This window comes from Balaenoptera ricei, chromosome 10, assembly GCF_028023285.1.
Source record: "Balaenoptera ricei isolate mBalRic1 chromosome 10, mBalRic1.hap2, whole genome shotgun sequence".
Lineage (NCBI taxonomy): Eukaryota > Metazoa > Chordata > Mammalia > Artiodactyla > Balaenopteridae > Balaenoptera > Balaenoptera ricei.
Window position 1 is genome coordinate 55,643,287 of NC_082648.1, and position 25,309 is coordinate 55,668,595.

The following is a 25,309-nucleotide window of genomic DNA, read 5'->3' on the forward strand; positions in this document are numbered from 1 at the left end:
GGCCTTACTTGGTGCCATTCATTATCGCTGAGTGCTTAAATATCAATATATATTGCCTCCTTTGACCCTTAAAACTGCCATGTGCAGGACGCATTCAGTGGACATTGTGGATGAGGACACCGGTGCCCAGAGAAGTTAATTTTCCCAAGTTTCCCAGCTTGTCAGTTGTGAAGTCAGTCTAGTGTTCTTAGTCATTTTATTTTACTGCTTCCCCCAGCCAGCGCTAGAAACAGAGTTAATGCAGACTCTCTTGGATGCCTCTTCATTACTTCAGTAAGTGACTGCAACCAGTGATCACAGACCAAATACCCTGGCCTCGTTCCCCTGCTTTTTGTCTTTTAATGGCTCCTCATTGGCTTCTGGGGCAAAGTTCAAATTTTTTAACATAGTTAGAAGGACCATAATGATCTGGCTTCAGTGTATCCATCTATTCACCCACTACTGAGTCCTTACACAAACTTTTTGCTTCAGCTATATCTGCTACTAGGATGTGCCACTCTCTCTGACTTCCTGTGGCTCATACTCTCCCTCTGGTTAATTTTAACAACGCCTCCCAAATACTTTCAAGACCAAGGCTGTTAGAAGCATTTCCTTGAGCTCCCCAGTCTCAAATGGGTGCCTTCACGTTCTCTTAACGTTTTGTGCACACACCTAGAACATTCATCATACTGTTGATTATTTTCTTCCGTTTCTGCTATAACATGGTGACTGATTTAAGGGCAGAGATTGTGTCCTTTTTAATCTAAGAACTGGCAGTCCCTAGTACCTTATGGACACTAAATAAATGCTGATGGCATGACTGAATGAAAAACAAAGACTTTAACAACGTTTGAGAATAATTCTACCATCTCCTTTAAAGTACAAGGCAGAGCAATAAAATTATTGCAGCTGGAAGACAGGCTTACATTTTGAAGCAACATCTGTTAAACTCAACTGCAGTATTACTAGCTTAGGAAACCAAGTTATTATATCAAGTATGGTTATAACCTTTCTGTAACTCATCAGAGAACCAAGGATGGAGAGGAGCAGACACTTAAGAACTGGAAGACTCCTGAAGTCCAGAAAGTCCAATATTAGTATAAGCAATATTTTAGGGAGTGAAGAATATATATTGAGTATTACCATTCTAAAATAGAGCGACAAAGGATGGCAACAATTTAAATCACCAGCTTAATTTCAGATTAAGCAAGGTATCAAACTTCCAAAATCAGTGACCGTTGTCATGAATAATGCTTATTTCCTACTCATTTATATCTTGACCAAGGATCAGAACGAATGTGGGAAAAGGCGTTTCAGGATGTAATAATAATAAAAATAGTTCCCAGTTATTGAATACCGACTGTGCCAGGAAATCTCTCTCTCAACAAGCTATGACAGCTCCCCGAGGTGGGTATTATTTTGTGCACATTACTGAAAATGGAACTGAATCTCAGGCAGGTTAAGTATCTTGCCCAAACTGACGCAGCTCAAATGTGGTAGAGCTGGATTTAAAAGTGTGTGCTCTTTATGTCTACATAGTTGGCCTTGAACTGGTCTATATCCAGGTTTGACATTTTGAATAATCCCTTCCCCTTGCTTTGCTCTGAATAAAAAAGGATTCAGTTACTCAAATTATACTTATATTCTCATGGGGGAAGAGGATACAGAAACACTCAAATTCTTCCAAATCGATGATCAGATGATAATTTTCAAATAATGGTCTGTTATAAAAATGTGTAGCTAAGTGGGTATATATTTTAGTATGACAACTTGAGAAAATCTGGTTTGGGTAAATATGTCTCCTGCACGTATATTTACAGTCTTATTTTGGGTAGGTGCATGGTTTTCAATGGAAGGATGTAGGATTTTAAAAATTGGACCTCTTAAAATTAGAAAAAAAAAAAAACCTAACAAGCATGATCATTACCATAGTCTTAGGCATAGGGATTGTAGGGGGAAGGGTCTAAAGGGGAAAAATGAGTCAAAGGAAAGAAGCAACTGAAAGTAAGATCTGGCTCTCCAAGTGCTCAGTTGTTGTTTCTGAAACTCCTCCCAGCGTGTCTGCACAGCCTGGCTTTGGCATTGGGAACATCGCCAATCACAAGCACCATACATATTCATCTCTGGCTTGGCTCCTTCACTCTGCAAGGAAGGTAGCTGAGATCTGCTTAGCTTGGCAAATCATGCAAAATGGGTTTCTCCACAGGGCTTTGCCTCTTCACTAGGACAGAACCCAGTCTGCTGCTGGAGGCTTTATCCTTCTTTTTAAATAAATCCCCCAAAGAAAATGCCATTGAGGCATGCTCGTTAGGAGAGAAATGCAAACGTTGGTGTGGAAAATCAGTTGCTTGGGAAATAACTAGTAGAAATCTATGCATATTTTCAAACATTCATTATAAAATATACTTGGATGTAATCATCTTTACCAGCTGTACTGATGGATGTAACTACCAACTTGTTTTGACTTTGAATAGGAATCATAAACACAAGGCGTGACATGACCACGAACTCTGGATCTAGAGGATTAGATCCCAGGAGATTCCAGGACATTGACAACTGCTCATTATTGGTTGGGATGAAACTGTATTCAGTAGAAACTCTCTTAACCAATCTCCCTTTAACCAATTTACTGGATTAATTGTGACTCTCCATCCTCTTTGTAAAATATACTGACCAATGCCACTGAATGTTCCAGAATAATAGGTTTCCCTCTGTAGTACCCCGTGTACCTCTGTTCCTGCTACCAATTGAGTCAAAAGCTTAAAAGTTTAGAGTCAATTATGATTATTCCCAATCCTGTTTATGCCAGTTTTACTTGTTATTGTAACGACATAATTTAATATATCTTACATAACGTATGAAATATGAGTTTATTGGATCTATGAAAAAATCAAATGCTTTGGAAAGATTCAATAAGGGGCATTATTAGGCAAAAATCAACAGTTAATTACATAGAGGAAAAACTTGAAAACGTTGGGGAAATAAAAATCTAGATGGAGTAAGCATTCAGATTGCTTTAAATTCTTTAAATTCTCACTGCATTAAAGCAAAACAACACACAAAAACCAAACCTGGAAATCATAAACTGTATATTATGGGTATGACTTAGGCAAACAAGTCAAAAGACTTGTAATTACAATCAGCAGAAAGTGTTGGCTTCACCCATAAGATTGGTAAATTTTTAAATTAAATGTTTATGTTATAGATACATGTCACTTTCTATAAATCCCCACGTTAGTTTACTCTTTCAGTTCATGAACTTTTTTCAATTAGCTTGGGTTCTTATCAAAATCAGATAAAAGGGCGTCTGCTGCGGGGCTACTCAGATTGCTGGGTCTTGGCCCAGCATCACGATGAAGTTTGCTAGAAATGACAGTCTCAGGCCCCACCTGGGGTGAGCGCTCAGGAACTGTGTTTTAAGGAGCTCTTCAGGTGATTCTGACGCCTTCTCAAGTTTGAGAAGCACTGCTCTCCTGTATTCGCACATTACTGGAAGCACTAACAATGGATACAGCCCTTTTAGAAAGCAACATGGTACAAGACTCATCAGAAATCATAAAAATTCCCTTTTTATTTTGACTCAGTCACCCTACTTTTAGGAATATTTCCTAAGGAAATAATTCAAAAGAAGAAAAGTTGAATAAAGATATCTATGCATAAAAATATCTGTTACTGTGCCACCTACAGTAATAAAACAACTGGGAGCAATCTAAGTAAGAAGGAAAGAATGGTAAATAAATTACGGGCAGTAAATTAAAATGATAGCTATTAAGGGTTTGTAAAATGGTAACATGTTTATAAAGCTAAGGAAAAAAGAGAACACGCACTGTGGTTATAATTACATAATATAATATCAACTAGAAAATGACCAGTTCTATTGTATTAGGGTGGTATCAGGTGATGATTTAGTTTTCATCTTTTATTTATTTATTTATTTGGCTGCGTTGGGTCTTCGTTGCTGTGCACGAGCTTTCTCTAGTTGCAACGAGTGGGGGCTACGCTTTGTTGTGGTGTGCGGGCTTCTCATTGCGGTGGCTTCTCTTTGTTCTGGAGCACAGGCTCCAGGCACATGGGCTGCAGTAGTTGTGGCACGCAGGCTCAGTAGTTGTGGCACACGGGCTTAGTTGCTCCGCGGCACATGGGATCTTCCTGGACCAGGGCTTGAACCCGTGTCCCCTGCATTGGCAGGCGGATTCTTAACCACTGTGCCACCAGGGAAGTCCCTAGTTTTCATCTTTAAAGTTATTTTAATATAGCTATAATGTTTATATAATGAAAATATCTTAATTATATCATTTAAAAGCATCATTATTTAAAATTCATACTACACTCTCAACGCCCAATTTAAAGACCCTCTTAACTACAAAAAACACTGCTGCAATGTCACTAGCCAGCTGTTGTATGTAAAACACCAAGATCTAATATCTTTGGTGACAGACGGGCAGTTAGAGAAATCAGTCTTAACTAAGGAGGTTATCAATACCTGAATTATCTTCATCTTTGCGGATTTTCAGCTTCACCAAGTCTTCACACTGCTGGAGGATCTGAACTGCATCTTCCATGGAACAGTTGTCCAGCCTGATGTTATCTATGGCAAGTAATTTATCCCCAAGTTCCAGGGTTCCCGTTCTGATAGTAAAGGCATAGCAAATGCATGATTAATGATGAGCACTTAACCAGGCCATTTAAGAGGCATTTAGCACAAAGCAGCATTATGGTAGTCTTTAGAAGAAATAAGATTCTTCAACTTTTAAAATTGCATTTTATTGACAAATCCCCTTTTTCCAGTCTTAATTTGGATGGCTGCCGTGACATTAAATTGCAGAGTACTAAAAAACATTTATCTTCTGCTTTCTTCAATTAGACCAGGACAACCATATAAGCGTCGCTCAGGAATTCTAAGGTTTCCAGGAAGCGGGGTAATGGGCCCAGGTTTACACAGCCCGGGTGTCCTTATGCTTCTCCAGATTGTTGCACCACTTTTGGTCCTTGGCAGCCCAGATACTCAGAGAGGATACAGGGAGTGAGGCGAGTCAAGGTGGGATGGACTCAGGGGAGGTCTGGGTCCTGGTGTCTCTGCTATTTCCACCTGCACTGGGGAACCCACTATGGCTGCAGTAGGGAGAAAAGGCGAATTGGATGCTACCTATCTGGAAGGTGGCCATTGAGAGTCTAATACTGGTTGTATTCAGGTCTTGAAAGTTTTTAAAGGTCCATCATGAAATGAGAAAAACAATGAGAAGGTATATGTGCTTGCAGGTGCTTCTGTATGTATATGCACACATATCTATAAGGAAGGTTATGTTTTGGTAAGAACCATCCTTTATGCATTATGTCTGTGACCGAGATGGCTAATTGCTTCCCAGAATCCATTCTCCCTTCCTTCTTCTGGGTCATCCCCTAAAGATACACACCCCAGACTCTCTCTGCATCACCCCACCTCCCTTCTATGGCTGGAAAATCACAATGACTGGAGAAGCTGGAGAGGACGGCAGAGCTGCTTCTCCAGCCCTGTGTTGCCTGTCTACCTCCCAACTGCTGTATGAGAGACAAACTTCCGTCTTGTTGGATCCACTCCGTTTATGTCTCCTTGTCACAGTATCTGAGCCTATACCTATATACCTAAGTTCATACAATGTCCTTCCTACTTTTTGAGTGTTAAAATATTTCTTTAATGACATGACTGTGATAACGAATGGTATTTTTTAAGTCCTTAACTGGAAAATAAAAAGAAAGTTAAGTCTTACATCAATATTCCTAACCACTTAAAAATATTTTTGATCTGTGAAATTGAAAGTTTGAGGCTCCCTGATTTTTGTGGTCTATGAACCAAATAGGATACATAAACACTGTTTAAGGCTCAAGGACCTGGCTTGACTAGGGAGGACATTCTGGCATCTAGCAAGACTCTCCCCTAAGCTATTATCTCCATGTGGGGTGACTCTCATCATTGGGGCCACTTTCAGTTTTTTTAGCGGGAAAAATGAAGGATGGAAGATGATCAGTGAAGGAGAGGCTATGTTGGACTCATGAATGACCCTAAAAAACATTTTCATGTGATTGTTGTCTGCACTGGGTGCAGAAATAAACTGACACCGGGGGAGAGCTCTACATAGCCATTGACATTAGGGATGTCAAATATAATCGATTAATCGTGGCTGCCTCGAAAATATTGAGAATACCATGACCTATTAGCAAGGTTGTCTTGGGTGTGGAAGAGGTCATTTCTGCTGTATTTAAGAAATACCTTGGGATGAATCAGTAAATCCATCTTTCTTACCTGTGTGCCACACTGCCTTTCTTGATATCTGATATGACCAGGGGGTCTCCTGGTTTTCTACTGGATGGTGCTGTAATAATGAAGATAGAATAGTCATATCTTTATATCCACGATTCACCCACTACTGTACAGGTCTCACTGTATAGCAACCATTAATGCAAGTACAGTTTGTATGCAAAGCAAAGAGAATCAGCAAATGAATTTAAAAATGCGCATATTACCCCTTCTTGATAGAAAAATATGTTTGTGTTAAAGTACTCATAAACTTGAAAACTAAAGCAAAGTTACTTTAAATCTGCAATTGGAGAAAGCAATTGAAAAGCAGCCCATCTGGATTAAATCTATTTCAATCTGTGATTCTCAAGAGAAGGAGGTGAAGAGTGAATAGTCCAACAGAAAAGTGTATTAAAAGCAATTAGGGGCTCCCCTTGGTGGTACTTACATGTGATCCCTTCTCCTACCCATTCTTTCACTCCTTACCAGTGAGAAGACACCACTCTTCATAGGATCCTGCCATATTACTCAAGTGTACTGGGTGGGAAAGTGGATGAGAATCACTAATGTAAATTTTTTTTTTCCCCCAGAAGGATATCTTTTGCTAGAAAGACTGCAAATATTAAAATTTTGCTCACAAATTCTTATCTAGAATGCTCTGAAATGTTCAGAAATCTGACTGATGCTATTTATTTATATTTATATATATATTCATATTTAAACATGTACATGTAACTTTTATTGAGTTTATAGATAAATCTATTATCCTGCACAGTGGTCAGTTTTGGGCTTTATAACTTTTCTTAGGAATATTTCCCTTTGGTGATAATGAAATAATAATAATGAAAAGCCATTAGGAATGAGTCTACTTAGACTTAATCCTCAAAATGAACTAGAGTCCATATTTAAGTACAAAAATATCATCTTGACCTAGAAAGTTTACATTTAATTTAGGAGTTCGATAATTAAAATGAACATACCAACATTTATAAACAACAATTTGCCTCCAAGAGGAGATGTTTTACCAACCTGAAGCCTGGAGTGATTTCTTTTTAAGGATCATTAAAAGGCGCCTAATGTAAGATTTTATTATAAACAGTCTGATCACCCCATAATAATCATAGAACCATATCATATCCCATAATCCCATTTGAATCCCAGGAAAATGTTTATGCATAAGAACAGATGGTTTAATAGCGCAACACATCGTTGAAAGAAAAAGCAAACACATATACCAATACCTTACCCACTGTCTGAGTTAGTCCACAGTAAATGTTAATGGGACTTCATCCAATCATTATTCTTAGCTTCTAGCAAAGAATGCAAAACATTCTGTTCACTACAATTAATTCATAATTTAAACCTCCACTCAATGATTTGATATAATTCCACTAGAGAAATATAAACATCCAGTGGTTTTACTCATATTACATTTCAGAACAGCAAATTGTTCTGGGCACAGGACACAAAAACAAAAACTTTGTTATGACCAGCAAATACAACTTTCCTAGCATCTGCCAATAACTTTACACGATATTTTTCCAAGCTTTAGTAACCATCACAGAGCACTCAATGTTTCCCTTGGTTTTTAAAAAAATTCATTTTCCACTGAAATGGACTAAAACAAAATAGTATAGGCAACGAAATACATCAAACCCATCTCTGTCATCCTTCTAACAGAGGAAGATAACACTGTGACCTCTGGACAAAACCACACAGCTTTGCAGAGAGGTGTGAAACTTCTAATGGTCTACAGACATGTATGGTGCCCATTTCACGTTTACTACATTCTTCTCTTTCTCCTTTAATCAAGTCCATACTTGAGGTTTGAAAGGTTCATCAGGGTGGATGCCCATTGGAGTGATGAAGTTGAGCCCAGAAGTGGCTCCAAATCTGTATGAGCTCCTGACACTATCATTACCATGCTTACCAGGCACATTACATGTGGCCACGCCTTTGGGGCTTTGAGGGCTCAGTCATGGTTTGCACACCCTGGCACCATGTTTTATTTTATATTTCTTTAAAAAAATTTTTTTATTCAAGTATAGTTGATTTACAATGTTATGTTAATTTCTGCTGTACAGCAAAGTGACTCAGTTATACATATATATACATTCTTTCTTTATATTCTTTTCCATTATGGATTATCATAGGATATTGAATATAGTTCTCTGTGCTATACAGTAGGACCTCGGGGTTGTTTATCCATTCTATATATAATAGTTTACATCTGCTAACCCCAACTTCCCAATCCATTCTTCCCCCACTCCCCTTCCCCTTGACAACCACAAGTCTGTCCTCTATGTCTGTGAGTCTGTTTCTGTTTCATAAATAAGTGCATTTGTGTCATATTTGAGATTCCACACATAAGTGATATTATATGTTATTTGTCTTTCTCTTTCTGACTTACTTCATTTAGTATGACAATTTCTAGGTCCACCCATGTTGCTGCAAATGGCATTATTTCATTCTTTTTTTATGGTCGAGTAGTATTTCATTGTATATATGTACCACATCTTCTTTATTCATTCATTTGTCGATGGACATTTAGATTGTTTCCATGTCTTGGCTATTGTGAATAGACCTAGCACCATGTTGTTTTTTTTTTGAGCCTATATTATTTATTTATTTATTTTTTAACATATTTATTGGAGTGTGGTGTTTACAATGTTGTGTTACAATGGTTTACAATGGTGTGTTAGTTTCTGCTTTATAACAAAATGAATCAGCTATACATATACATATATCCCCATATCTCCTCCCTCTTGCGTCTCCCTCTCACCCTCCCTATCCCACCCCTCTAGGTGGTCACAAAGCACCGAGCTGAGCTCCCTGTGCTATGGAGCTGCTTCCCACTAGCTATCTATTTTACATTTGGTAGTGTATATATGTCCATGCCACTCTCTCACTTTGTCCCAGCTTACCCTTCCCCCTCCCTGTGTCCTCAAGTCCATTCTCTACGTTCACGTCTTTATTCCTGTCCTTCCCCTAGGCTCTTGAAAACCATTTTTTTTTTTTTTAGATTCCATATATATGTGTTGGCATACGGTATTTATTTTTCTCTTTCTGACTTACTTCACTCTGTATGACAGACTCTAGGTCCATCCACCTCACTACAAATAACTCAATTTTGTTTCTTTTTATGGCTGAGTAATATTCCATTTTATATATGTGCCACATCTTCTTTATCCATTCATTCATCGATGGACACTTAGGTTAGCACCATGTTTTGATTCTTCTCTGAGGAAGGTACAAATCAAGCATGGTTTGCTTGACTTGTAGTGCTTTAAAAAATTAGTTGCCAACATTTAAAAAGTAGTAGATTTCATACAGATGTACAGCTTCTTTTAAAAAATTAGAGAGGCAATATTGTATAGTGATGAAGAGGCAAGATTTGGCAGCCAGAATGCTTGGGTTCAAAATCCTGCCTCTTCCACATATAAGCCATGTATGCCCGAGCACATGGTGTTCAGACAGCTTAGTTTCCTGGTCTGTGAAACGGTGATAAAGAACAACAGTGCTGATCTCATACAGTTTTTGTTGTAAGGATTGCGTTTTTCTATGTAAAGTGACTGGAGCAGTGCGCATACAATACACTACATAAGTGTTTATTATGATGATTATCCAGCAACAATGGACTCACTTTCCCACTCTCTCCTTCAGATGGAGCCTTCCATCTCTAATTTGCCACTGTCCTCATTGGAAGGATCTCACTTCCTGACTTGCCTCACCTCTGAGGGCTTTGTGACCCTTTGAGCGAGAATACATTAGCACTCACTCAGTGCTTTGAATTTGCTTGGAGTTCTCCATTGAACCATTCTGTGAAATCCATTGAATTGAAGTTCACAGAGTCATCCATCGAACACATATTCATTGAACACTAACTATGAGCTAGGCACGTCTGCTCTGGGCACTGGCCATGAAATCCTGGAGAAAAGCTGGATAAAAAGGGGAGACAGGGGGGACTTCCCTGGTGGTCCAGTGGCTAAGACTCCACACTCCCAGTGCACGGGGCCCGGGTTCGATCCCTGGTCAGGGAACTAGATCCCACATGCCGCAACTAAGAGTTTGCATGCCGCAACTAAAAAAAAAAAAAAAAAATCTCGCATGCTGCCTCTTTCTATTATGAAAGATGACAAGTCAGTTCTCTTCCACCTCTACATCACCACCATATTCAGACACAGTTCTTGTCTCTGCATTCTTCCAATACAGTTTTGTCATTTTTTGTAAAATCGATATTTAGCATTTACTTTAGTATGACTGCAAACAGTATTGGAAGACAAGTCATGTTGCATGGCATGATTACCTGCCTTTTCTACAGGATATATTTTCTGTTTTCTTGATGTCTTTGTTGGCTTAATTTTCTTGTGTTTACCATGAATTCAACTCCTCAGACTTGTAATCTCTCAACATGTTATATCATATCAAGAATTCTATTAGAGGTTTCCAACCCACCTGGAATGTTTGCTTTCTAGCGTTTCTACACAGACCTTGGGAACTTCCTTCCCACAGACCCTGGGAACCCAGAGTTTCTTTTCACTCCTGTTAAATTAATTAAAGCAGGAGGCCATTAGACTGAGGTGGCTCTAATGCTGTGGTAGCCCAAGGAAGCCAACCAAAACCTAAGCTTTTACAAGGTCATGAAATCAAAATACTAAGGACAACCAGTCACAAACAGCCAACTAGGCTTTAAGCTACAGCCAGTTAAATAATTTCCTTTCTTTGCCTCTGCTCTTCCTATATCTGTCTTTCCCCAGACTCCTGTTGGGGGCGCATTCTTAACTACTTCTGGTTTGGTGCTGCCAGATTTGAAGCAAGTTTTTTGCTCAAATAATCTCTTAAAATGTTTAATATGCCTCGGTTTACCTTTTAACACTCTCTCTTGCATCCTTGAAGCCCTTGCATCCTGAATCCAATTCTCCCTCTTTCCGGCTTTACTCTCTTTTGGTGGTTGGTACACGTTCTCTGATAGCTTCCTGAGGAAGAGTGCATGGGAGGAGAGTATTTTGAATTCTTGCATAGTTGTCTTTTCTTTACTTCCACCTTCGCTAGATGGAGAATTCTAGGCTGGAAATTTCTTTTCCCTCAGAATTTTGAAGGCGCTCTTCCATTGGTTTCTAGATTCCAGAACTGCTATTTGTTGAGAAGCCTGATGCCATTCTGATTACTCGGTTATTATTTGTATTCTGATACACTGTGTGAAAACTGCCCACCCCCACTGGCAGCCTGTAGGATTGTCTTTTTCTCCCAGTTTTCAAATCTCATGATGACATGCCTTGGTGTGGGTCTGTTTTCATCCATAGCTCATGGACCCATACATCTGGAAACTTATATCCATCGATTCTAGGAAATTTATGAAAATATATCCTTGATGCTTTTCTCTTCTCTATCTTTTTGTAACGTCTATTATTTGGACATTGTGTTATTTGGACTCATCTTGTATAATTTTCCTATTTAGTCTAGATTCTTCATTTATTTATTTGTTTTTTTGTCCTAATTTCTAGAAATCTTCCTCAACATTTTTTCCAGTATTTCTGTTGAGCTCCTTCATTTCTGCCATATTTTTACTTTTCAAGAGCTCTTTGTTCCCCTCTGGAGGCTACTGTGTAATAGTATTCAGGGCCACCCACCCAGGGATACAAATGATGTTAATGATCACTTTTTTTTTTCTTTTTAAAGTTTTCTTCTTCCTGCATTTGCTGTTTCTGTTTTTCTTCTCTGTTTTTGGTGATAGTCTTGCATCTTAGATTCTTTCCTCCAAGTGCCTGTGTTCTCCTTAGCTGTCCGTTCACATCACAGATGGCTCTGCAAAGAAGCTGTTTGAAAGCTTGGTGCCCCTGCGTGGGGCTCCTGGATTACGGTCGTCACTGTACAGTTCAGGCCAGACTGCTTCTTTGGGTCAGATGGCACTGATTCTTCCTCCAGCTCGGAGGGGATTAAGCCTGGATACCTGGTTTCTTGGAGCTTCTGTGAGAAGACCAGCAGCCTCCTCATTCAGTGTTTCACTGAATCTTTGCTTTCAGAGCTGGACTGGTACACTCAGCTGTGCCCTCCCAATCCAGAGACCCTCCCTTTCACGTTTTCCAGAGGATAAAACTAGGCTCTGCCAGGAAGGGGAGGGGTGCTTGGCGGTTCTGAGTTGGGGAAGGCATCTGAGGGACTCATTCATTCTTAACAGACTTTCAACCAATCCCCCTGTCTTCTTACTCTCCCATCACTCTTGCTTCCAGAAGTTCCTGATTCCACCTCTCTGACTTGCTGGGAGTTTAGGATGCAAATCAGGGTCACTGTCAGCTTTCCTCTCTGCTTCTTTAAATTAATCTTTCTCCATCTTCTTTGCCACTTCCAAATTCAGTTGCTGTTATCTGTTTTTCTTTTCCTCTTCTCCGTATGAGTTTCTGCCTCCTGAAAAATCTTATACTGTCATTTTAAGATGGCGGTTTGGGGTAGGAGCAGGGCTAAATGCGTGTTTTCAAGCTAGCATCTTTTGACTCACGAAGCTTTAACATCACTGGTCGTCTGTCACTGTCAGAAACTGGTTCTCACAGTGAATTTGGATTCTTTTCTTCTCAAACAGTTGTTGGAAGAGGTAGAAAATGACAGTCCCTATCTTTTGTTTAAAACACTTTTTCTGTATCTGAAGACAGGTGAAATCTTCTGCAGTGTGAAGCTAATTAAATGTGAATCATTCCAAGAACATTCTATAATGTCTAGCCGTTCATGGAACTTACTCTGCTAGTCAAGGTACTTTGCTCAAAGGGTCTGATAAACTGTGTAAACTACACTGGAGAAGCACACACACACACACACACTCACACACTCACACAATCATTCAATTTTCCTTTCATTGTAACCATACAAATATGTGCATATATATATATATACACACACACACATACACACACATATATATATACTACCTGGCAAGTAAAACTGGTTATTTGATTTGAAATGGACCAGTGAGTAGAGTTTTTATTGCAAAGTTGGCAAAAAAACATGAACCTTTCTCTTCTAAATACATTTAAGACTTAAGGCAAAAATGACAGACTTGTTGTTCTTGTTATAAAGGCTGCTTTATGATTTTACAAAAAATAAAGCAAGGCTTTGTTGCTGCAGACAATTCAGTCACAACTAAAAAGGAAAGCCAACAAATTAACTGCACTCACAAAATGCTGTCTTTTGCTTTTCTAATATAGGATCTGGGAAGATTCATCAATCAGATGGTGACAGGGATGAGTGTTAACATTAACACAGCCAGTGTTAAGTCAGACAGAAAGCGTGTGAATCCCTGTTTGGCCTTTTATTAGCTCTGGGTCTTTGGGCAGCTTATCCAGCTGTGTAAAATGGGCACAGATGTTATAGGGCCACTTTCAGGATTAAATGAGAAAACACATATAAACTGCTTAGTGCCATGCACGGTACAAAGTAGATAAAACTGCCTTGTAATAAAACCTCAAAAAAAAACATCGATACCGAAAGGTCTTTACTGACAACTACACATGGCAGAGACAACCACAGTTCTCTGACTTGAAAGGCAGGTGAGCTGCATTGGAGGGTATGGGCTCTGGTTTCTGATTGGCTGAGGTGTCAGAGCTTCAGGACGCTGCTTCTTGTCCCAAACTGCATCCTTCTGCCAGGCTGTTCTACTTTATTTGCTATAATAAATTACTCCATATCATAGCAATAAAATCTATAAAAGTAATGCCTGATGCTAGTGTGCTATGAATGTCTCATCAGGAACTTAAGAAAATTAGTCTAAAACTGCTCACCACATCCAAAATCAGAGGGACTCATTTCTCAGTCAATTAGGTATGAAGAGTGAGCCTTAAGCCAAGTGTGAAGGCTCTGACGGTACGCTCCCCGAGATGGAGGCCTATTTCTCACTACTCAGAGCTTTCACAAGATGAAGATACAGAAAGAGGACTTTGTATAAAGATAGTGAGAAACATTCATAAACCCCTGTAGTGCCTCAGTTTCCCTAACAGTACCTGTGTGTGTATGAGTGAGAAGAGGGTCCTTTGATTTCCTACTTAGGTAGGATAATTACGATTGGCACTAAATTTTGTGGGGTAGAGCCTTGCTTAAAATATTTCATGAGGCTCTATGTGGAAAATAAATATCGATCATTATAATAATTAACATTCATTACGGTTCACAATGTGTTCTGGGCACCTTACATACACTAACTCATTTAATTTTCTCAACAATGCTACAAAGAAGGTAATGAGCACGCCATTTTATAGACCAGGAAACTCAGTACAGAGAGGTCAAGAGAGTTGGGAAGTGGGGCAGTCTGGGCTCTGAGTCCTTGCTCTTCATCATTTTCCAAGTTCATGCTTCTTCAGTTCATGCAACAGACTTTGCACAAACATCTATGTTCCTAATCGCCCTCAGAGGCTCACTTCCTGGGGGGCACACTGGTTAGAAGAACATTGTTTACAAACTCCTCATCTACTCCTTCAACGAAGACAGGGATTAAACAAGCATCTTGTATGTACCAGGAACTGTGCTAGACCTCAGGAATTTACTATTTCGTAACAATGAAAATGGATTCTTTTTTTTTTTTCTTTAGCAAATTCTGCTTTCTCATCTGGCAAATATGAGTATTTTCCACGAGGAGGCACAAACTCAGGATGGTGATGATTAGTTGTGTAAATGGAGCTGGAGCTCTAGAAGGACTGACAGGCATGTCTGATGAGCTTACGTATCATTTCTCCATCCAGGAATGGCACAAAACTTTTAGCTTCCACGAATAGCTTTAGCCTACAGCTGGCTAAAATTCAAGCAGTTTTGTGGGGGTTTGGGATAGTTTCCACGATTGGTATTAAAATCAGTTTTAGTACGTATGTAGCATCATCATAAAGCATAATTTTACATGATTCTTTACGTGAAGAAAATGTTTTGCAGTTGTATGTACATGGCCACACTTGAAACAAACTGAACATATAAATACTGACTTTGAAAAAGGAATCTATCACAGGATTAGTTTTTAAAGGGATACTCTCCTTTATAGTTAAATTACATTTTTATGTATATTAATTTTTAAGAATAAATCTATTGCGAGTTGCCATATGATCCTGCAATCCCACTCCTGAGCATATATCTGGACAAAGCTATAATTCAAAAAGATCCATGCACCCCTAGGTTCATAGCAGCACTATTTACAATAACCAAGATGTGGAAACAACCTAAATGTCCATGGACAGATGAATGGATAAAGAAGATACGGGATATATATATATATATATATATATATATATATATATATATACACACACACACACACACACACACACACACACAAAATGGAATACTACTCAGCCACAAAAAAGAATGAAATAATGCCATTTGCAGCTATGTACATGGATGGACCTAGAGATTATCATACTAAGTGTAGTAAGTCAGAAAGAGAAAGGCAAATACCATATGATATCACTTATATGTGGAATCTAAAATATGACACAAATGAACTTATCTATGAAACAGAAAGAGACTCACAGACATAGAGAACAGACTTGTGGTTGCCAAGGGGGAGGGGGATGGGAAAAGGAAAGACTGGGAGTTTGGGATTAGCAGATGCAAACTATTATATATAGAATGGATAAACAACAAGGTCCTACTGTATAGCACAGGGAACTATATTCAATATCTTGTGATAAACCATAATGGAAAATAAAATAAATAAAACTGCTTTTCAAATAAAAAAGAATAAATCTATTGCATTAAAAAAGACCATCCTCTTAAGTAAAATTTGAGAGTAAAATTACAGTGTGGCAAACTGTGTGGTAAGAGGAGCTTCTGAGGAACAGGTGTCTTCTGTAGATGCACCAGTAGTAAGCATTTCTAAGGACTCAAAACTTAGTATTGGGCCGTGGCACTCAGAGTGTCTTTACTGAATGGAGGCAGAAGGAAGAAAGAATGGGGTGGAAGCAGGGTCTCTGCGTGCAGCCAGCAGGCTCTACACTGCGCAACTCCAAGAGGCACCACGTTCACGGCCAATTCTGATGGAATAAATGAATGGAATGGAATAGACAGGAATAAATGAGAGCAGGGTTAAAGTTACATGGGGGTTGCAGAAGCCACGTGGAGCCCCAAATACTTTTAGAATAGTAAGTTCTGATGTGCTCTCCCTTAATCTCAGTAAGCACAGCTCGTGACAGAACAGTGGCATACCATCTTTGCTTCGTAATGAACAGACCGAAAGGGGAAGCGACCCAGTTAAAGGCGTAAATGACTGTAGTAGCAACTAGAATAGGTCTGGAGTCTCCAAAGTCCCATTTCATCTTTCTACTGACTCTACAGAGGAACGTCAGATCCATCAGTCCTACTTTTCTCCCAGTACTGGGGGTTGGGGGAGATACAGGCTCTCATACACATGGCTTCTTGTTCTGAACATTGATTCCATATTGTAGTACCACTATTTTTGGTGTTGCATTAGATATATGTGATTTATTGGTTATTAATAAAACTTCATTTTCGGTGTTAAATGTATATGGTCAAAGTTGAATTGGACAGCTCCCATTTCATACACCCACTTGAGAACTCTTTGTTTTTGCCTTAGCCACTGACGTAACTGCTGTCCGACAGAGTGTAGTGAGGCACCTTTATGTAGCCTCTTCACTCTCTGTAAGGGACCACACCTTGGTCACAGACGTTGCTTCTAGGTCTCCTTTGGTCTTCATGCATTAATCATTTGCTTCATTTTCTTGGAGCATTTATGGATGAACTTAGTTGATGGATATTAAAAGCACAGAGACCTCAATTTCCATTCTATAAATTTCCACTGGGGCTCAAATTTTCAAAGTTGTTTTACCAAAGCACTTATATATCTAGAGCCTGAGGAAAAGAGGGAATTAAACACATTTATATGTCCTCCTTTTCTTTTTGGCTTGGTTACCCAGGCACCTTGTACCATGGAGGAATTCAGGAAGTTACTAAAGAAAAAGACATTATTTCATTCTTGCAAAATGAATTACAGATGCATAGTGGACAGATGGGAAGATAGTCTCAATAGATTATTGTGAAAACTTAATCTACACTATGTTAAAATGTAGAGAACCTCTGTGCCTTCATATGCCATCTAATTCATGTGGGGTGTGTGAGACATATTTATTGAGTACTTACTCATTATTTGCCAGGGACTATACTAGGTATATAAATATGTTATTTTATTTAATACTTTGAATAACCTACAAAATGAGGATATTTTGCAGATATCCTTATTTCCATTTTATAGGTGAAGAAACCTGAGACTGAAGAGAGTTACAGTAACTTCCCCGTTCACACAGCTATTAAGCGCTGGAGGGTGACCGGCTCCACATTTTTGTACCATTAGGTAGAAACTTGGCAATGAAACTTAAAACATTTGCCACACCTGTAAACCATTTGAGAATACACTTTTCTAATGTCTTCCTAAAACTCTGCATTTTAAAAGATATCACTTGTACTTACAACTTATGGTTATTCCAAGTTCCACACTGTGTTTCTTAGGGAGCTTTACATGAAATGTTCCACTACTCGGGATGACAGACTCTGTAATTTAAAAACAAAAAAGAATGTGTTTATAGAAGACTAGGAAGATTGGAGCACCAGTCAATGAAAATGCATCAGGAATACTTGTATCATCATCATCATCTGTAGTTAAAGCTGTAGGAATTGACATAAAATCCTGATAAACTAAGCTCCTTGTGAAGAACAGACGTCCTACCCACAGGCAACAGTGCATAATTCACAGCAACAGTCGAGTTCCATGTTTTTAAAGTGTGATTCAGACAGCATTTCCATCAAATTTACCTAGGATGCAAGTTAAAAATATAGATTCCTGAATCATCTCAGATCTGTGGAATCCAAATCTCTGAAGACAAGGCCTAGAAATCTGCATTTTAAACATATTCTCCAGGTGATTCTTAGGTATACTAAAGTTGAAGAACCAAAAGTAGTTATATTCTTTTCTCCCCCCAACCATATTTTTTGCAGAGTTTATTATTCAGCAGTGCTTTCTTTTTTTTCATTCATAGCTGGGGGAGATCGATTTCAGGAAAGATTTCAGTTAGCTATGATGGTTGTTGATTTGGAGGAGGACAGGTGTGCCTGAATTTGTAAGGTAAATGTGGAAAAGTACACTTAAAGGTGTAGAAGCAGGAGTGATATTCAAAATATGTCACAACCAGAATGGTCCTGACCACAACCAACCAGACTGAATGCTGAGCAGAGTTGGAACAAAGGGACCCGGGAGGTCCCACTGCACCAAGGATGACCCTCTAGTTTCTGGATCATGGGGAGGTTTCAGGGAGGAGCAGGAGGGCAGGGGGCACTGGAACAGAGCGAAGTGTTGGCCAACCAGTAGAGAAGTAAGCTAATGTAGCAACAGAGAGGGAAGCGGTGTGTACTGCTCGACTCTCAACCTTGGACAGATCTACTGTGATTTTACCAGGGCGTGACTAGTATTTGAGAAAGAAAAGAATTGCTACATATTCTTAAATATATTCTTAAAATTCCTCTAACACTCTGGGAGGCCTTCAATTCGAGACAAGGTTAAAATGGAAATATCCTCTGAAGAGATAACATCTATTCACACTAAGTAGCTAATGACTATAATCCTTTTTTGAAGGTTTTAGAAAGGGGTGGGAAGGGTTGGCAAGAAACAAAGGAAACATTAGCATAAGGGGAGGCTTGTGGGATGGCGGAGTGAAACCACTTTTTCTGCTTGATTTTGCGCCAAGCTAGCTCCCAAACCGCCACAAAGAATTAACTACAGCTGCTGTGATGTGGGCAGAACTATTAGGTCCTCAGGCCCCTAGTCCAATTTGTTAATCACATTTTTAACACGTTTTGAGTCTCTGCAAAGCAGAGGTGAAAGTTGGGGTGGCCTCATGGAAACAGAGTACTTCCTTCCTTGATCTGCCTTAACCTGCTCTTCCTGGCCTTTTCTACTTGCCCATGAAGAATTTAGGCAGTAAACCTTTTATAAGACCAGAACCTGATCTTCCAACTCAGAGTAACTGCCATAGACAAACTGGGGAACACAATAAAATTTTGATTTTCCTGGGCCCTCCAGGCTTCTAGAAAGTCATCTGTAAAGAAGGTTCCCCAAACTGCCCTGGTAAGTTTCAGCCGGGGCTGCTGGGTAAAGGCAAGTCTGCCCCCTCTGGCCTCTTCCTTCTTCCCAGTTCTTTCCTCACTTCGCTGGGGCGTGAGGGAATCTGTCGCCTTCTCCCACTTCCTCCCTCTCTTCTTAATTCTCCTGTCCTGTCAGGTGTGGCCCCTTGAGTGTGACAGATGTTGCCCTCAACTAAGACTCAACTAAGATGTGCCAGGAAGTAACAACATATATTTCTTTATTTATTCATGAAGAATTTGTATCCTTCCCATTTCCCAATGGGAACTTGAGATAGATAAAATTAGTTATTTCCCCCAGTAGATTTCAAAAAGACTGGCTAATTTTAATATATTGGGGCAGAAAAAGAGAAATGAGGTTAAGTAATAACCACCTCGGTATGCTTTACTTCCTTACTTCAGGTGCTCCAAGTATCACAAATATTTACTTCTAAAAGATCTCTCAAATCCTTCCTTTCATCTCTTTTCCGAATTTTTGTGAAGGCTAATTACTACCTCCTTCCCACCACCAAAAGAGAAAGTTTCGGAATTTGGAATTAGCATGCAGACTGGGGGCAGAGAGGGTATTTGGAAGAGGCTAGTTTGGCCCATATGCACCAATAGCCAGTCTGCAGAGAGAAGGCAGAAAGAAACAAGTGTACTTGAGGAGAGAGTGTGAGGTCTTGGAGAGAGCCAGTTAGCCTTGACAGCCCCTGGGTCTAGCTCTTAGGGGCTGCCTATTCCCCGTCCTCAAAGGCTGTGAAACACCAGTGTGCTTCCAGGAAATGCCTCTCTTCTGTCTAAATTAGCTTGAGTGCATTTCTGTGGCTTGCAACTGAAAGATCTCTTAATGAACACGTTGATCCAGTAGAGGAAACGGGATGGGAGCCAAACAGCAAGCCCCCATACAATGTTTGTGACTGTAGCAGGAATAAATTTTCCATTGCTTGGATGAAGTATGCCAAGTGGTCCATAAGTAAATGTATTAGAAGGTTTAGAGGAACAGCTTTGCTATTTAGAGAACTCATTTCATGTATGTTTGTTTTAGTGTTATCCGTTTTACAAAAACATTCTCTGTGAAAGGGCAGGGGAGCATAATGTATGTATATGTGTATCCACGTATGTATATGACATCTTGCCCAAGATGCTATACAAGTGAGTCTTTGATTCATAAGGGCCTGGAAAACACAGATCTAAAATAGTTACGATAGCAACATTTAGCTTTACATTTTTAAAAAATTTTATTTATTTTATTTATTTGTTATTTTTGGCTGCGTTGGGTCTTCTTTGCTGCGTGTGGGTTTTCTCTAGTTGCGGCGAGCTGGGGCTACTCTTCGTTGCAGTGTGCGGGCTTCTCATTGCAGTGGCTTCTCTTGTTGCGGAGCACAGGCTCTAGGCGCGCAGGCTTCGGTAGTTGTGGCACACAAGCTCAGTAGTTGTGGCTCGCGGGCTCTAGAGCGCAGGCTCAGTAGTTGTGGTGCACGGGCTTAGTTGCTCTGTGGCACATGGGATCTTCCTGGACCAGGGCTCAATCCCACGTCCCCTGCATTGGCAGGCGGATTCTTAACCACTGTGCCACCAGGGAAGCCCTTGCTTTACATTTTTAATGTAGGGAATCTTGACCAAGATTAACACATTGTTAATGACACTGAAGGAGACATTATCACTTCCTGGAAAACAGTAATAGATCACTTTTGACTATATAAGATTTGAAATATTTATAATGATGAATAAATATCAACATATGAATCTCTTTGATCAAGCTGTGGCTTCATTTTAATCTTAAATGTCAACATGATTTATTTTCTATTTGGTAATTTTTCCCCCCATACAGTTACTTGGTTGTTAAAGCCAAGGGACATTTAATTTGGGGTTTCTTAAGGAAATACTAATAAAGAGGAAGAAGATCCAATATTTGGAGAAACAACAGGTTTAGAGTAAGTAAACAGAACATTTATTTTCTTAGACTCCCATGTGATTATTCTGTGCTTCCCTGGTTTTGTTTTATCTTTGTTAATACTGTAATTAAAAACACATTTGGGTAAACAAAGGCCTCTTTCTTTCCAACTGGTCTGCTTTTTCTGCCCAAAGCATTCATTGTTGGCACAGTAAGATAACCACCACATCACAATTCATCAACCTGGACACCCTTGTGAGATTTGAAAAAATTAAGGAATTATAACGGGGGCAAATGTAAATGTTTAACTCCCACTCACACAGAGAAAAACACTGGGGATTCTAGTAATGATGGCAAACATCATTTGATAGGATTTTTCACTGAGGCTTCTTGCCAGGACAAAGCTGTATTTTTTCCAACAAAGTAACTTCAGCATTAAAGTAGAAACTTTAAGTATTCATGATATTGTACACTGCTATTTAAAAGAGAGTACTGAAAAAGGCAGAATGTAAACTGTGCATATGTTATGATTATAGCTTTACAAAATTATATGTATGGTAAAGGACTTTGGTAAAGAAATATAAAAAAAATAAACTTTTATTAGAATGATGGGGTTATAAGTAACTTCAGCGTAAGAAAAATCCCTTTAACATTACTACAATTTGGACAGTGGTACCCATGTAAAAAGAGATAGATTTAGGCAAAAGTGTACTCACTGTCAAGCTTTTTAACCACTGTCTGTGTCACTTAGAATGTTTATAAAATAGAGATAGGTAATCTCTAAGATACAATAGTTTGAGAATTAGTGTCTGGGTATAATATATTTCTGAGGAAGAACTGGAAATGAATGATGGTTCATATCCAGACAATTAGGAGTGATACACATAAAATAAAAATGCATGTATAGCACAAGTAAATACTTAGTAGACACTGCTATGGAGAAGGTCAATTGTGCTGGCCATTCCACTACTGGAACGTAGTGAGTAGATGCTGCTCAAGATCCTACAGTGCACAGGATAGACACCCCCCCTCAACAAACAATGTCAGTAGGGCAGAGGCTCAGAAATCCTGCTGTTTCACGCTGGGAACCCTAATATCGTTTTGAAGAGGGAGTGTAATACGATATGGAAAAGACAGATGCAAGTCAACAGAGCCGGGATCTACCATTCACTTTGCTGTATGACCTTGAGTTTCCCCACCTGAACCTCAGTTTTCCCATTCATAAATAAATGAAGGTATTGGATTATAATAGTCCTCCCGCCATGAATGTTCTACAATTATAAGTACATTCTGGGACCACTGGACAGCCTTCTTTGAAAGGTATTCCCTCAGTGCCATCTGACTGATCCTTCTAAGGTCTTTTACTGGCTTCTGCTTGGCCACAGCTGACGGGAAGGGGAAGATGCCACACCTAAGCTGGGCCAATTAGATGCTTTTTCTTGGGAATTAGAAGTTAAAAATGGCTGGTCCTGGCTGGGGATGTTAGCAAGGATAGGGCGATCATGTACAGTCAGAAGTCAGAGAAAACTTGTCCAGGGACAAAGGGAGCAGATGTGAAGAAACAAGCAGCACCAAGCGACCAGGAACCTCAGAGAAGCAATGGGTATGAAATCAATTCTTGGTGCAAATTGAAGTCCCTGATCCTAGTCCCTCGGGAGTGCCAACTGTACTGCATTCATTCATTCACCAAGTATTGGCTGAGAGCCTCCTGTATTCCAAGCGCTATTCTGGGTGCTGGGGTACATTCTTGAACAAAAGGCACAAAGTCCCTGACATCATAGATTTTCCTACTGGAGAAGACAAGACAATAAACAGATAAATATACCCCATAACATCATGGCATAAGAAGGGATAAGAAGAGCTATAAATCTGGGCAAGGGGACAGACAGTGATAGATGTCGTGGAAGGCTTCTTGGAGCAATCTGAGCAAAGATCTGAACGAAGTGAGCAAACCACCCAGACATGCTGGGGAAGAGCTGCCCAGGCAGAGGGAACAGCAACTGCAGAGAGACTTTGATGGGATTGTGCATGTCGGGAGCAGCTAGTTCATACTCCCTCCTCATTCCAAGTCCTGCCCTCCTCCTGAGAGATTTCACCATGTGGGTGCTCCTCCCATCACTCTGCAGCCCCCACTCCCAGACCTCTGGTTGAATGATACTTGCGTCCACTCCGCTTCACTTCGGCAGCTCACTACCCTGAGCCTTACTTGACCTCTGAAATCTTAAACTCTAATATGCCACTTTGACCTCAGTCTCCTGGCTGCTAGCCTTCTATCCCCTTCCTCTCACTCCCCCCATTTTCCTTCCTGAAGACTCCTAGTTCCTTAACTGCTCCCTTTCCTTTTGGTCTCTCATGCTGATCCTTTATTGATTTCCGTCCCTCTCTAACCTAGATTCTTTCAAGCACAGGCAGTATGTGTAGTGCTTAGAGTGTGGCCTTTGGAGCCGCACTGCCTGTGTTAAAATCCCAACCCTACCATTAACGTGAATCGCCGTTTTCTGGGGACATAATAATAGTAACTTTCTCCATTGCTGTTTTAAGGACTAAATGAGCTAATGCACAGGCAGGGCTTAGAAAAGTAACATGCCATAGAGTAAGCATTTGATAAATATCATGATAATTTTGATGCTATTATCATAATCATTCCTCTGCTCTTCCTGCAACGATTTGAACCTCTATGACTTACGAGCTCCTTCTTTGAAACTTCTCTGGAAATCTCAGTCTCTGGATCAATCTAATCATCTACCATCTTTGCTTTTATTCTTTGGCAGTTGAGGTCTCCTGACAAAAAACTACTTGACCATGCAGGTTGATGCTGCTATAGACTTAGAGCTTCTGGACTCTGCTTGGTCTTGAAAATCCCTTTACATGAGTCTGGTTGGTTATCTCATTCATTTCCCCATTAGCTATTCTAAACCTTCATCATTCTTTTCAACTCCCAAAGGTGCGGACCCTTTCACCCTTGCTTGACAGTTCTTACATGATCTTCCTAAACACAGCTAAAAATGTAATTATATTCTCACATCTTTCTCTTCAAACTCCTAGGGAGACGTCTTCTAGTTTCTGTCTTAGATGAGTTATCTACCTATGTTCTAGATAACTTCCCTTCTCATCCCTTTGGAAACCCATATCTACCAATTATCTCTTTTCTCTCTCATTTATTTCGGGCCCCAAACATGCTCAAATCTCTCCAGTCTTAACCAAACAAACTAACACCTCTCTGAATGCAGAATCCCCTTCTATCTGTTGTCCCATCTCCTTTCATCTACAGCTAAATGTCTTGACACTGCCAAATGTCCTCTGGGGCAAAACTGACCTTGGTTGAGAACCACTGATTAGACGATAGCGTGGTATAGGACTTCCCTGGCGGTGCAGTGGTTAAGAATCAGCCTGCCAAAGCAGGGGACACGGGTTGGAGTCCTGGTCCGGGAAGATCCCACACGCCTCGGAGCAACTAAGCCCATGAGCCACAACTACTGAGCCTGAGCTCTAGAGCCCATGAGCCACAACTACTGAGCCCACCTGCCTAGAACCCATGCTCCGCAACAAGAGAAGCCACCGCAATGAGAAGTCCGCGCACCGCAACGAAGAGTAGCCTCCGCTCGCCGCAACTAGAGAAAGCCTGTGTGCAGCAATGATGACCCAACACAGCCAAAAATAAAATAAATAAAATAAATAAATTAAAAAAAAGAAGAAGATAGGGCAGTATAAAACAGAGCACCGAGTATGTAACTAAATGTTGCAGAAGTTCTCAAAAGAGGAGTCCATGGTGGCCTCCAGTCCTTTTCATCTATTCCCTGCATTTTTCCTGCCAAACTGTCTTCCAAAACCCCTTGGCAGACAAAAGCACAGCTTGTCTGTACTTCTCCACACTTTCTTCCCTCACCCCTCAGCTCCCTGCAATCTGACTTCTGTCCCCCAGTTCCTTGAAACTTCCCTATGATGTCTTTCTTCCTAATTGCCGAATCCAGTGGACATTTCCTTTCCCGCCTTTCTTACTTGAATTCTGCACAGCACTTTTATGCTATTGACGGTGACTTTTGCCTTGAAACTCTTGCTTTGGC

General features: G+C 40.0%; 1 protein-coding gene across 6 annotated transcripts in view; it reads right to left on the minus strand.

Moving 5' to 3' along the window:
• Nucleotides 1–25,309, minus strand: part of GRIP1 (glutamate receptor interacting protein 1) — a 714,453-nt gene that overhangs the window by 55,405 nt on the left and 633,739 nt on the right. For 4 of the 6 annotated variants that reach the window (XM_059936436.1, XM_059936432.1, XM_059936433.1 and 1 more), the window contains 4 exons: nucleotides 17,705–17,785; nucleotides 6,740–6,790; nucleotides 6,260–6,329; nucleotides 4,463–4,608 (listed from right to left, as the gene is read on the minus strand). In XM_059936436.1, coding sequence (XP_059792419.1) covers nucleotides 4,463–4,608; nucleotides 6,260–6,329; nucleotides 6,740–6,790; nucleotides 17,705–17,785 — 348 coding nt within the window. The remainder of the gene's footprint in view (nucleotides 1–4,462; nucleotides 4,609–6,259; nucleotides 6,330–6,739; nucleotides 6,791–17,704; nucleotides 17,786–25,309) is intronic. The other 2 variants (XM_059936435.1, XM_059936434.1) reach the window with 1 other exon arrangement.